The sequence below is a fragment of the Engystomops pustulosus genome, chromosome 7 (assembly GCF_040894005.1).
Source record: "Engystomops pustulosus chromosome 7, aEngPut4.maternal, whole genome shotgun sequence".
In the NCBI taxonomy this organism is placed as follows: domain Eukaryota; kingdom Metazoa; phylum Chordata; class Amphibia; order Anura; family Leptodactylidae; genus Engystomops; species Engystomops pustulosus.
In genome coordinates, this window is record NC_092417.1 from 10,978,480 (window position 1) to 10,992,178 (window position 13,699).

Here is a 13,699-nt window from a genome sequence, read left to right on the forward strand (position 1 = left end):
AATGACGGCCCTAATGAAGCCCCCCACCCCCCCATGAGTTTCATAAAATGTTTTCTCCCTTCTACCAATCAATCAGATTTTTATGCTTCTTCTAGAAATCTTTACCTATCTGGTACTTAAAGTCAAAACGTCTCCAATAGTAGAAGGTAAATCCGTCACCCTGTCCTGTGATGTCGCCATGAATTCTGTCTTGAATCCTCTCCATGAGCGAAGAAAGCTAACATTTGCATTTTGGAAAGATGGAATCACAATCCGGGATTATGATGGAAGTTCTACATATCAGATGCCATCCGTAACGATGAAGGATTCTGGGAATTATAAGTGTAACGTCAAGTACTCACCTAGAGATGTAGTGCGGAGCAGCCCAGAGGTGGTGATCAATGTGGAAGGTAACCAGAAGTGAGATTGGCCGGTTTGGTGGGTTCATGTCCATCTACAGGATGGCTGGGGGGAGGATAAAAGGACCATGGGCCATAGATCTGAATTTGGGTCTCCAGTAATAAATGAGGTTCTCCATTCCATGGGAATCCATGAATCTCTTTTGACCACAATGATCACCTTTGTTCTTTGTCTTTGTAGTTAATGAACTCATTTATCCATATATCTATTATGTGCTTTTTGTGATTTTTGTTATGTTTTATACTCATACTTTATTTTTTTAATTCTCGATTTCAGAGTCTTTTTCTACTCCTGTTCTATCAGTAGTCCCCACCATTGTCCAACAAGGAAAATCAATGACTGTAACCTGTGACTTCACGCTTCATCCAGACGTAGCGGCTGACACTATACATCCTGTCATTTACAAGGATAACAATGTTTTTTCCAATAGAAAAATGGTCAGAATTAGTGCAGCTTCGACTGATAAATCTGGAGATTATCGATGTGCGGTGACTAACTCAGGAGGAACGATCGTCAAACACAGCAAAACCTTGTCCAGCATGGTAGAAGGTAAAGTCTGCAGCATGTGTCCACATCTAACTAGATTGTTATAAATAGTCATAACAAGCAGCAACAGTCAGATAAAGTATGGATGATAACTGATCAGTGAGGGGGGGGGGGGCGTTACCACTTGTCACACCCCCTTCGATAGCTTTAAAGGGGCGTTCCCATGCATTTTGCTAGCTTGCAGTTTGCCTCATTGATGATAAATCTGGACCATTGTGTTCAAGGATAAATTAGATATTTTCTGTGAGGAACTCGGCTTATTGTGTGCGCATTTTGTGACTGATCTTATTCCCAATGTATAAGAAATATTTGTATGCATAGTTAATAGTTGTAATGTTGGTTCACAATTAGTGCCTTCTACTTCCAGAATTGGTTGCTATCAGTCTCTTATGGAAGCATATGGACATATTTTTGTAGAAAATAATCAACATATAAGTGATGGAGTTCAACCATGAGGTTAAAGGAAAATATTGTCATTTATAAAGCTAGTGACAGAGTCCTATTAATTAACTGATACTGTTTTTAGTGAAAAATTGTTTCCCTAACATCACCATAAATTAACTTTATAAACTTGCCTTTCATAAAGACAATACTAGAGCGAGTCGACGGGCAGAGACTGCTGTGATTTAATGCGATCGGATACATACATGAGGTACAGTTTGCAAATGTTAGGAAGTAAAAGGACCTTAAATGATGTCATCCTAATCACATGACATTACTTGCTGATGCTGAGAAGGCAAGGGAAGATATCAAGAGGCAGATTGTGACTTGCATGGTGTCCATATGTCTCCTGTACTGCCCTGCCCCATGGCTTGTGTGCTGTCAGAGCGAGTGTTTAACACCTACTGTAATGTCATCACCAACTAAAGGATCTGTTTCTCTACAACCAATGTGGACATCATAACGTTCATTCAGATGAACAAAGCACAGATCCCACGCAACTTTTTTTTGCCAGTGTCTCAGATTTGTTCAGCTTTTCAAATTCAAATTTTACAATTCTGAATTCATCTTCAAATATTGATTTTCAGTATTTACAGAACTTTAAACACATTAAGAGGAAGGGTTTGAGGTTTTCCCGTTGCCTGGAAAGAGAGATTAACTGGGTCTGACCACTGTGATCATTGATTTAAATGGGGTTTAATTAAGGTCAAAGTTCGGCCAGCGTCCCGAACCGATATTTGTAATAAAATTCAGACAATCCCTGTGAACCTGAATTTCGAGCTACCTGCTTATCCCCTGTTATATACCAAATTTCAGAACAATGCGGCGGATTTACTTACCCGGTCCAGTCGCGATACAGCGGCGCGTTCTCTGACGCTCATTCGGGTTCTGCCGGGATTCACTAAGGTCGTGCACCCAATGTCCACCCGGTGTCGCTGCTGCGCTGAAGTCCGCCGGAGTTCACCTTCTCCGTCTCGGTGTATGTGAGTGCTATTCTTGCGACACAATTTTTTTTTTATTCCGCGTTTTTTCCGAATCCGTCGGGTTTTCTGACGGCCAAGCCCCCCAATTTCTGTCGCGTGAAAGCTTGCAGCGATGCGCCACAATAAGAATGTGTGTGCCAAAATCCCTGGGCAATTTGGCGCAAATCAGAAATATTCGGGAAACCCGACGAAAATGCGCCCCAATAAGTGAAATATTTGTCGGCACTGATTCAGACCAGAGCCAAATATTTTTTAGCTCCAAATTTTTAATGATTTATTTATCTCTTTTACTTTTGACCAGAATCTGCAAGACTTTTTCTTGTTCCAAAGTCTCCAGTTGTAAACCATGTAGTTTATACGCAGTATTACTATTTCTATGGCCCAAGTGCATTACATTTATCAACATTTTGTATCATCTGCCTTGTACTTGTTCATGTTGCCCCTCATCTGCCATGTATTTTTCCATGTTGCCCATCATATGCCATGGCCCATATTTTTGCCAATGTTGGCCATGTTGGCCAACATTTGCTACATACTTGACCATGTTACCAGCTTATTCAGGTTGTCTGGACAACCGCGGGAGGTGGTACTAGCCGACACCTGGGACCAGATTCTAAGTGGCACCTGGTCTTCACCAGAGCCCGCCGCAATGCGGGATGGTTTTGCTGAGGCTGGGTGCCAGCAGGTCGTACCACAGCTGCGATTAGGCCCGCGGTGGCAGCCAAGGTCGAGGTACCTTAGCGGAAGACTGTCAGGTTCAGGCACAGGGTCAGGGCAGGCGGCAGAGAAGCAAGGTCATGTCCAATCCGGGGTCAGCAATGGGAGGTCCAGGCAGAAGGGAAACAGGAACACAGGAACGGACTGGAACACACAGGAGCACAGGAATGCAGGAACACGGGAACAGGAACGCAGGAACACACAGGAACAGGAACAACCAGGAACGCAGGAATGCTCAGGAATAACCCAGGGGAGCTTTCTCTATGGCATAGGCTCAAAGATCCGTCAGGGAACACAGGAAGGGGCTGGGAATTTTCAGGAACAGCAGGTGTCCAGCACCAATTATTGGTGCGCTGGCCATTTAAATTTAACAGAGCCGACGCATGTGCCCTAGGCAGTGGGGATGCGCACAAGGAGCCGCGGAAGATCCCGCTGGAACCTGGCGAGGTGAGAAGCGCAGCGAGCGCAATGTGGCAAACAGAGTAACACGGGTGCGCTTGTGACCTGAGACAGGGGTTGCAGGGGCACCCATGACACAGATCTTTCTGTAGTATTTTATGTATCCTTCAAATTTTCATATGTGCGAAAATAGGTGTTTGACTCTGTATTCCATCCACAAGGTCACGTACAAAGAGATGAAAGAGAATGGGCCCCAAAACTGACCCATGTCGCCAACCTATTCATCTTGCTTTGTAAAATATGCCAATTCATAAATAAAAAAGTAACAACACAAGGGTAAATTTCTTACCTCTCATTATTTTTCTTACAGAACTAGTGGTTGGTGCAAAAATCAGTGTTGACGAGCAGGATCCTGATATGTTCTCCGGAAATAATATAACTTTTACATGTTCTATACGTAAAGGGACGTTCCTTTCATATACATGGCTCCATAATGACAAGGAGATAGGCAAGAACTGTGAATTATATGATATCAGACAAGATGGTAGAGTGCTCTACATAGAAGCCCTTCAGCAGGAGCACTCCGGGGTCTATCGATGTAACGTCAGCAATCACCTGTCATATGGTATGAGTGATGAGCTGAAGATCACGGTCATAGGTAAGAGACACTTCTTGATAAATAGCTTATTTGGTAAGACATCTCATGGTAGAACATTTCTCTTTCACAGAGCCAGTAGGTGCCCTTCTTCTGCTGATCGATAAAGAAGACGTGGACTTGATGCCTGATGATGGCTTCACATTTACTTGCTCTTTGGTTGGAGATAACAGTTTCCACTTCTTCTGGATACACAATGAGCAAAACCTGAAACTAAACTCCTCCTCATACGAGTTCAGGGACGGAGGAAAAGTTCTGCACATAAAGTCTGCACAACCTGATCATGAGGGCTCCTACCAATGTGGGGTCATAAAGGACACCCCCTCAGGAAGAACATTGGTTTCAAAAAGTGGCGTTTGGATCTTAAAAATCTCCAGTAAGTCTCCTGTACAATGTCATGAAGATGTAGAAGATGACACGAAAACAATTATACATTTCTAATCTTCACTTTTTGCTAGGTACAAGTGACCCATACTTCATGGCATTCTTGATGTCGGTGGTAGTGGTGGCCCTCTTCATCATCCTCTTCATCGTTTGTGTGTACAAGTATCAGAAGATATATAAATCTCAATGTCTCCAAGAAAAAACACAACACATCAGAGGTGAGAAAGATATTCTATCAAAGATAGGGACAACAATTCCCACACATACAGTCCCCGGAGAACCACTTATATCAGAAGTCCACACAATGTATATCCAGATCTTCTGTATATGTGATATTTGGCTTCAAACAACCCTCACAAAGGAATATATCTCAGATTATCATCCTAAAGATGCAATAATGCATCAGTGGTGGCATCTGGCAATCTGGGCTGGATATGGACTTAGCCAGTGATGTGTGGTGGACTCATGGTACCATCTCTAATCTTGTTATCTTCTTGATTTTCAGTTCCTTTGGAAAACATTGAAGATAAGACTCTTCTTGAGGACAATGTGGTTAAAAGGTCAGTTGTACACTGGGATTATAGGTGAGCAAATCATCCAAGATGTGTTTAGCTGAAGTTTCAACAAATGTATCCAAAGATTTGATTTGGGCCTGAATTTATTTACCTTAACTATTATCTCAAGATCGGAAGGTTGCACTGCTAACACTTGGAGACAGGGTGACTTGGGTTGCACCAAGCCTACACAAAATGTGCACTTTTACTATAGAGAGCAGCATAGTTAGGTTGTGTAGCCCAGTAAAAACAGGGGTATCATCATCTCTAGATCCCTGCCTCACACACACAGCTAAACTGTGCACATACACATGTGTATCACACTACTACACAGCAACTATAGAGTTAACTAAACAAAGCTGCTGTAGTGACATCACACAATATTGTTACATTTTGCAGAGACCAGTGGAGAGCAGCTCCTGTGTCTGAGTTGTTGTAGTGCAGAGCAGATCCAGTGTCTGGGTGGTGGTGCAGATCCAGTGTCTGGGTGGTGGTGCAGGTCCTGTGTCTGGGTGGTGGTGCAGATCCAGTGTCTGGGTGGTGGTGCAGATCCAGTGTCTGGGTGGTGGTGCAGATCCAGTGTCTGGGTTGTAGTGCACCAACCTGTAGCAGCAGAAGACACCTCAGTAAAGCTGGGAAGAGATTGCACATTAGAAAGAGCTGGAAGCACAAGATATTTCTGTACAGGACACAGAGAATGAATATATGTAACTGCAGAAGCTACAGAGGATCCAGAGACATGTGCAGAGGGAGGACACTGGAGCACAGAGACCCCTCAGCCTCATACATCAGGTACTGAAGTCACTGCCCCGGCCCCTAGAACTTGTCCTGGATTATTATTACTGTGATTGGTGTCAGACTTCAGACTTCTGAGAATAAACTGTTCAAAGAGACTGTGGAACATGTGCTTATCTATCTGGGCCTTATATCCCCTAAACTACACACCCTCAGAATCCTACAAGAACTCGCCCCTGCTAGCCCATCGTGGTCTGGCGTGTGTGGCTGTTACAGTTGGATTAAGGCTGGATGAAGTATAGATGGCGTGGGGCTGTAACATAACGGCAGTGGTAGCCACTTGGCCCGGTAGTAGAACGTTTGTCTATGAGAGTAGGTTGTTGTAGTGGTGGAGGCAAAGTGTTCATAGAAGCTGAAGAGCAGTAATGAGTGGTACCTGCAATGGTGGCTGCGATAACAGCAGCTGTTATATGGTACATTTTGGCAGGCAAAAGGCAGCAGTGCCACAATTGTGGCCGTGGCATGAAGACGGCAGATGTAGTCATCATATGGAACAGGATGTTCAGCAGGAAACATCATGGTAGCCAAGGCGACAGCAAAAATAGCAAAATGTGACACCATCAACGAGGTCAGATCTAAACATCTGCCACCGTTATTTTAACAAAGGTGATGTTTTGGATACCGCCGTAATATAACTAGAACTCTATTGGAGATCCCCTCACAAGGGCACCAGGGCCTTTTCGGATGGCTTCAATCTATAGGCAACTTCGGCATCTTCCATATTCAGGTGCTCCTTATCTTGGAAGATACTGGCAGCTGCAAAACAAAGTCACCCATTGCTTCTCATAGACATGTTGTAACATATAAAGTGTCTAATTCAGGCAGACTCATACGTCAACAATAATAATGAGAGGACCTATTAAAATTTGGGTTCGGCTGAATCTATTCCTGGTTTGGGTTCCAATTTGGGTTTTGGCCAACTGGCTCAATGTAGTGGTGAAGCAGTACCCAATCAACATGGATAGGTCACTTCCACATATTTATCAGCCTAGATATCAGACCAGTTGGCATCTCCTCCACCACCCCTTCCATCTCCAACACCATCAGGGCACAGCAAAACACTCACCTCCTTCCTATCAGATGTGCCAGGTTCAGTACTGCAATGGGATTAGTGCCAGTGAATGCAATTGTTACCCTTTCATATTTCCAAATTTAGTGGTTTTTTTTCCAAATTTCCAGTTCCCAAACCTGAAAAGAGAAGAATTTATGGAAGAAACGGACTGATAGTGACCTACATCCCGCCACGTGTGTCCTCCTGACTCTTCCTTCCTTACTATGGCCTAAAGATGGTGGATTAACCTTCTGTGGGGCAAACTGATGCCCTTTATGTCCTCACTATATCCCTGGTTTCCACTCTGAGCATCTCCTGTGGACCATACATGGACCTTATACCCCGGATGTTTGTCTCTACGTGGCAACATATTTTCTGTGCTAAGGCCAAATACTAACTTTTATTTTCAACATGAGATGAAAAATGTGTTTTTCTTTTTTATTTCTTTCTAAAATTCTAAACACAATGTCCTGGATATACTATATTGGCTGCTCCAGTTTCCTGTCTACCTTCATACGGGAAAGGATATGTAATCCGCTTGCACATGTATTTATAAAGTCTCTGCGCCAGTTTCGTGTCGTGGATGCTCCTTGTCTGACGAGACAGAAAAATGTGCCCCTATAAGGGCAAGATACTTCTTAGTTGGAGTCTATAAAATGTATACAGGGAAAAAATGGAGTCTTGGAGCGCTCCATGTATCCCGATGTCTTCCACACTTTACATGAAATGAGTATTCCGAAGAAATGGATCAAAATACATAATTTTATTTCTAAGTTTATTTCTGTACACACTATAAAAACAATTAAAATATTGTGAACAAGACCTATTAGCTACGCATTTCGAGGCCTTAATGCCTCTTTTTCAAGATATTTCTATAAAGTAAAACATACACAGTTTTTTTCATGGCGTTCTTCCTCTTATGTAGTGGGATGGAAAGGCGACAAAATTGAATCGATTACAATTTGTTATTGTCTCTGTTTCAGTCATGATGATGTCGGGGGGTAATATATGTATATGAGGACATTATATTCAGAATATATTTGTTAACGATGGTGTATTTATGTAACTCGACGGGGAACCATTTTTTTTATTAGTACCAGTTTTTCATTCTCATTTTCATATATTTACATTAGTTTAAATGTCAATTTTAGTAATTGACATTAGTAATAAAAAATAAAAATGGTGAATATAAGTATTAAATATTTAGGGTTGTAAACAATAGTGAAGTGTATTTCTAAAAAGGCAATAAAAGATCGTAGTATATCGATATGAATGTATGTGGTGTCTTATCATTCTATTCTACCTATGTTTGGTTGCCAAGATTCGGGATACGTGGATCCTCTGGACCACAGCGGGAGGTGGTACTAGTGGCACCTGCTCTCCACCAGAGCCTGCCGCAAAGCAGGATGGTCTTGGTGCAGCAGGGTACCACCAGGTCGTTCCACAGGAGCTACTAGCCCACGGTGGCAGCCAAGGTCGAAATACCTTAGCGGAAGACAGACTCATGGTCGGGTCCAAACACAGGTTCAGGGCTGGTGGCAGAGATGCAATGTCAAAAGTCCAATCCAGGGTCAGCAACGGGAGGTCCAGGCAGCAGGGAACAGGAACACAGGCACACGGCAGTCTGTTGGAGAGCAGGAGCCGGGACAGGAGAGTATAGGGGAGAGGGGGCACACGTGACAGTACCCCCCCCCCCCTTCGGCCTCCCCCTCTTCTTGGGCCTGAGAAATTGCTGAGAACCGCCTACCTCTCACTCTCTTCATGTCTAGGATCTCATTCACATTGGTGGAAGACATCGGTGGATTCAGCCTGAGGCACCGGAGGAGGAGGAACTTGCCGGGCGAAGCTGTTCAAGATGACTGGCTTGAGGAGAGAGTGGACCAATTGTCCTGACGGGCAGAAACAAAATGGTGTAGATAGCAGCCCAGGGTCTGAGTCACTCTTTCCACCTGCCCATTAGACTGGGGGTGATAGGCGGAAGAAAAGTCCAATTTCACCTGAAGTTGGTTGCAGAGACAACTCCAGAATTTAGATTCAAACTCAACCCCACGGTCAGAGACAATGGGGGTCATTTACTAAGGGCCTGATTCGCGTTTTCCCGACGTGTTTCCCGAATATTTCCGATTTGCGCTGATTTTCCCTGTATTGCCCTGGGATTTTGGCACACGCGATCGGATTGTGGCACATCGGTGCCGGCATGCACGCGACAGAAATCGGGGGGTGTGGGTGAGGGAAAACCCGACGGATTCGGAAAAACCGCCGCATTCAAAATAAAAGTGTCGCTTGGGACGCCCTTACCTTCACTTGGTCCGGCTCGGTGAATTTCAGGGCATTCGGATGCTTTTCAGCGCAGCAGCGTCACCTGGTGGACGGCGGAGGAACTACCTTGATGAATCCCTGCCAGACCCGAATCCAGCGCAGAGAACGCGCCGCTGGATCGCAAACGGACCGGGTAAGTAAATCTGCCCCAATATGCTGGGGTAGTCCATGGAGTTGGAAGATGGGACGAGAGTACTGGCTGGTAAGACCTGGAGCACATGGCAGACCTGGCAGAGGAACAAAATGGGACATCTTAGAAAAACGGTCAGTCACCACCCAGTTGACGTCCGTAATGAAATCCATGGCCAGATGAATCCACGGACAGCTGGCATGGCAATGGCAGAAGAAGACCAGCAGGCTTGAGACAAGGCTGCTTATTCCAGGCAAACGAAGCATAGGAAGCCACAAAGTCCCGAACATCTTTGGGCAGATTTGGCCACCAGTTGAATCGGGAAATGAGGGTGACAGAGCGCTGCACCCCAGGATGCCCAGCCACATGCAAGCTCCTCCGCAGAGCAGGTTCGTACGTAGGTCTTGCCAGGAGGTAGTTGACAAAGATCCACAGGCGCAGCCAGTACCAATCGTTCAGACTGAATGACATGCTTAGGAATCGTTTCCTCCCCAATGACATCCAACGCACGAGAGAGGCCGTCAGCCTTGATGTTCTTCTCCCCCAGATGGAAATGAATGAGAAAATCGAACCGGGAAAAGAAGAGTGAACAGCGACCTCGACATGGATTAAGTCGCTGAGCAGTCTGGAGATAGAGGAGGCTCTTGTGGTCCGTGTAAATGCTGACTGGAAACCAAGCTCCCTCTAGGAGGTAACACCACTCTTCTAAGGCAAGTTTAATCTCACCAGCAGTTCTCGATCTCCTATGGAATAATTCCTCTCTGCGGAGGAGAAGGTCTTGGAAAAAAAAAACACAGGTGAGGTTTCAGCCTTTGGGACCCTTCTGCGTGAGCACCGCACCGGCCCCTACTGAGGAGGCATCCACTTCCAGATGGAAAGGCTTCTCTGTGTCAGGAGGTACAAGAACTGGAGATGAAGCAAACATAGACTTTAAGTTCTTGAAGGCCTCCTCAGCTGCCGAAGGCCAGAGTCGGGTGTTGGCACCCTTCTTGGTAAACGCCACAATAGGAGACACGAGAGAGGAGAAGTGTGGGGTTAACTGCCGGTAGTAATTTACGAAGCCCAGAAACCGCTGTATAGTGTGCAATCCTACAGAACAAGGCCACTGAAAAACCGCAGACAGCTTGGGAAGATCCATCTGGAGACCTCTTTCGGGGATTATATAGACAAGAAATGGAGGACTCTGCTGATGGAATTGGGACTTCTCAAGTTTGGCGTAAAGGCAATTGGCCCTTAAACGACTGGCACTGGATGAGGCATCTCCACACAGTGAGATTGGCAATCAGGTCCCCACCGAAGGATTTCCCCAGTCTTCCACTTAAGGATGGCTGCGTGGAGCTGCCCCCATGGTAGACCCAACAGGATGTGGACCGTGGTGGTACATAAAAAGACAGTCTTTCCTTGTGCAGCACACCGACTTTCAATGACAGAGGCTAGGTGCAATACTGGACCGGGTCACAGAGGATTTGGCCACTGACAGAGGAGATGCTGTGGCAGGGTACCACCAGGTCGTTCCACAGGTACAACTAGCCCGCAGTGGCAGCTGTTGAGGTACCTTAGCGGAAGACAGACTTGTGGTCAGAGCGGGAGGCAGAGATGCAACGTCAAAAGTCCAATCCGGCGTCAGCAGGGGGAGGTCCAGGCAGCAGGGAATGGGAACACAGGCACACGGGACACCGGAACACAGGAGCGCAGGACACGGGAACTCAGGAGCAGGAACACACGGGAGCAGAAACACAGGAACACACAGGAACACAGGAGACACGCAGGAGACACAGGAACGTGGTGCGCTGGCCCTTTAAACCTTCGACAGCTGGCGCACACCCTAGGAGGCGGGGAAGCGCCTCCTAGCCAGGACAGGTGAGTCTGGGGGAGCGGGGACACACAGAGGGACATGGATGCACCCGCGATCCAAGACAGGGATCATGGGAGCACCTGCGACATTGATGGACTATGTTTGGTGGGCAATGATGATTGGGGCAGGGATAGGATTTTTACTACGGATCGGGAGAGGAGTCAAATCTAGCTCAGTTTGGGGAGGCATTCATTTATTCTGATTCGTCCGTGCATGTATTTTCGGACCTCTGGATATTGGCAATTTATTGTACTTTAGTCCTAGGCTACAATAAACAGCTGTAACAGTTATCACAGGCGTCTGTAATGAAGCTTTATTGTTAATATTTATTCCTATGACAACCCAACATTTTTAAAATCCAATTGTCACCGAGAGCAAAAAAGTTCTGGTTGGGATTACAATGATAAAATATACAGTTCCGACTTACATACAAATTCAACTTTAGAACAAACCTACAGACCCTATCTTGTATGTAACCCGGGGACTGCCTGTATATGATAAATATCTGATCTCAGGAGTTTCCATCTCCTCTCTGTTCTCCTTCCTTCCTTCACGTTCCTTATTATCTTATTCTTACATTTTCATAGTTTTATGGTTTTGAGCTATTTATATGATATAACATTTCCCTCACAGACCCATCTGTGTAGATGTGTGGGGGATGGACTGGAGGACCTGGGGGCAGCCCCTCACACGCACTGGTGGCCACCACCTCATCAGCCGCGGCGATATTTTACACATGTTCCATCACATGTTGTTTCACTTCCCCCAACTGCGATAGACTTTCCTTATGTCCAAACAAACAAACGATGTCTGCGCTTTCAGGGATATTGTAGATAAAAAAGTAATTTTCTTTATTATATATCATATAAAATCCAGAATAGGCAGTAGGCATAGGTGTGAGGGTCCAAGTACAGCGACCTACGCGTTTCGCCCTTAGACGGGCTTAGTCATGGACTTTCCTTATGTCATATAAATCACAGAATTTTTTTGCTTTTTATTGATAAATTAATATTTTTATTACGAGTTATACAAGATTTATGCTTCCGCCACCCAAATGTGACGTCACGTTGCACCTTCACCAAATGAATGAGGTCCTAGACTCTTGGGGAACAGACAATTCGGCAAGACCCTACGTCATGACTAGACCCCCTTGGCTGTGGTCCCTTCCCGGTCGTCTTGTCTTTACCGGGTGCAGGACTCTCCTGGTTCCTGTTCTACTGACCATTGGGTGAGTATGTTGCGTTTGGACTGTTTCAGCTCATGTGGTGCCTCTAAGCCACCCCCCAGCTTGGGATCTATAGTTGGGGTCATCATGGGGGGCTTCAATGTGTAGCTTCATATAATCACATGTGCACATCTGGGATGCAGAGGGCGTGACATTTGTCCTCTAATTTCTACTTAATGAGAATTGGTTAAATATTTTTACTCTATTAGCTTTGGTCTCTAATTGGTCAATCAATAATTGTGTATGTTGCTTGTAGCAGCAGGACTGTGTAAAGAGTTAAATTCCAGGACTGTAGCCTCTCCAAGTGCACAGGGGGAGTGTCCAGTTCTCAGCATTGCATCACTTTATCTCCTCTTCCCTCTTGCTCTGAGTGACTGCTGTAGTATCAAATCGGAATCTGGCTACGATTCGTAGTCCGGGCAGAGGGGAGGGGCTAAGGGGAAGCTGAATGCAGTGAGCTCAGAGCACAGCTGTGTGAGGACCAACCTCCTGCTCTGTTTTCTTCTTCTTTTTTTTTCTCCACTTTTACCAGTTCATCTTCCCTTGAGGACTCCAATACTCATTTTATCCTTTAGAAGCTGCATGTCTACCAGTATGGTGGGCTATATATATATAAACCTATACGTACAAAGACCAGATTTCGATTATTAAATATTAAAATTCATGTTTTTTATTGAAAAATACACAGTATCACAAATACATTTAACATTTTTTGGAGGAGTGGGGGAGGGGGTTACAAGTGTGAGTAGGGTCGAACAGTCTGTGCTGGAGAGACAGTATATAACAAATATCCAGTACACGTGAACCGGTGAGTATAATGGGTTACAATATACAAGTATGGTACAGGTTAATTGGTAAACATTGTAGCTTAACATGGTAACATGGTAACCAAAAATTGCCATCACAGGGACCTGGTATACGTATTTAATGTGTTGCACTTGCCCTTGGTTTTGCCCGTGCTTTTGGATGTGCATCAAGTCCCTGTAAGGCCAATATGTCCATACAACATATGAATGGAATCTCTACATTATTACTTGCTGGTAGGGGTACACGTGGATCTGGATAGCTGACACCCCGACGCGCGTTTCGGCACGCTGCTTCCGTCAAGGGGTAATTTCAGCTAGACAGAGAGCTGTTTAAATGCCTGGAGTAGCCAATGGGAGCAGGAGAACTCACCTGTTGTTGCTAGTGAAATGGCTCAGTGTTCTGTTACCGGGCGCATGTGACCCGATGTCACTTCCGGTCC

At 45.2% G+C, this 13,699-nt stretch overlaps 1 protein-coding gene across 1 annotated transcript; it reads left to right on the forward strand.

The window, feature by feature from the left end:
- Positions 1 to 682: 682 nt before the first annotated feature.
- On the forward strand, positions 683 to 8,160 carry LOC140069238 (cell adhesion molecule CEACAM2-like). The gene is made up of 6 exons (XM_072114698.1): positions 683 to 948; positions 3,856 to 4,143; positions 4,214 to 4,516; positions 4,599 to 4,742; positions 5,030 to 5,084; positions 7,053 to 8,160. The coding sequence occupies exons 1-6, from the start codon at positions 735 to 737 to the stop codon at positions 7,063 to 7,065; spliced, it is 1,017 nt and encodes a 338-aa protein (XP_071970799.1). The 5' UTR covers positions 683 to 734; the 3' UTR covers positions 7,066 to 8,160.
- The last annotated feature ends 5,539 nt before the right edge of the window (positions 8,161 to 13,699 follow it).

What these genes read in the sequence shown, in the direction of transcription:
- LOC140069238 (XM_072114698.1), top strand. Translation starts at nt 735, where the DNA reads ATGACTGTAACCTGTGACTTCACGCTTCATCCAGACGTAGCGGCTGAC. An exon ending in GCTGAAGATCACGGTCATAG is followed by an intron (nt 4,144 to 4,213) that starts GTAAGAGACACT and finishes TCTCTTTCACAG; the next exon opens with AGCCAGTAGGTGCCCTTCTT. An exon ending in TTGGATCTTAAAAATCTCCA is followed by an intron (nt 4,517 to 4,598) that starts GTAAGTCTCCTG and finishes ACTTTTTGCTAG; the next exon opens with GTACAAGTGACCCATACTTC.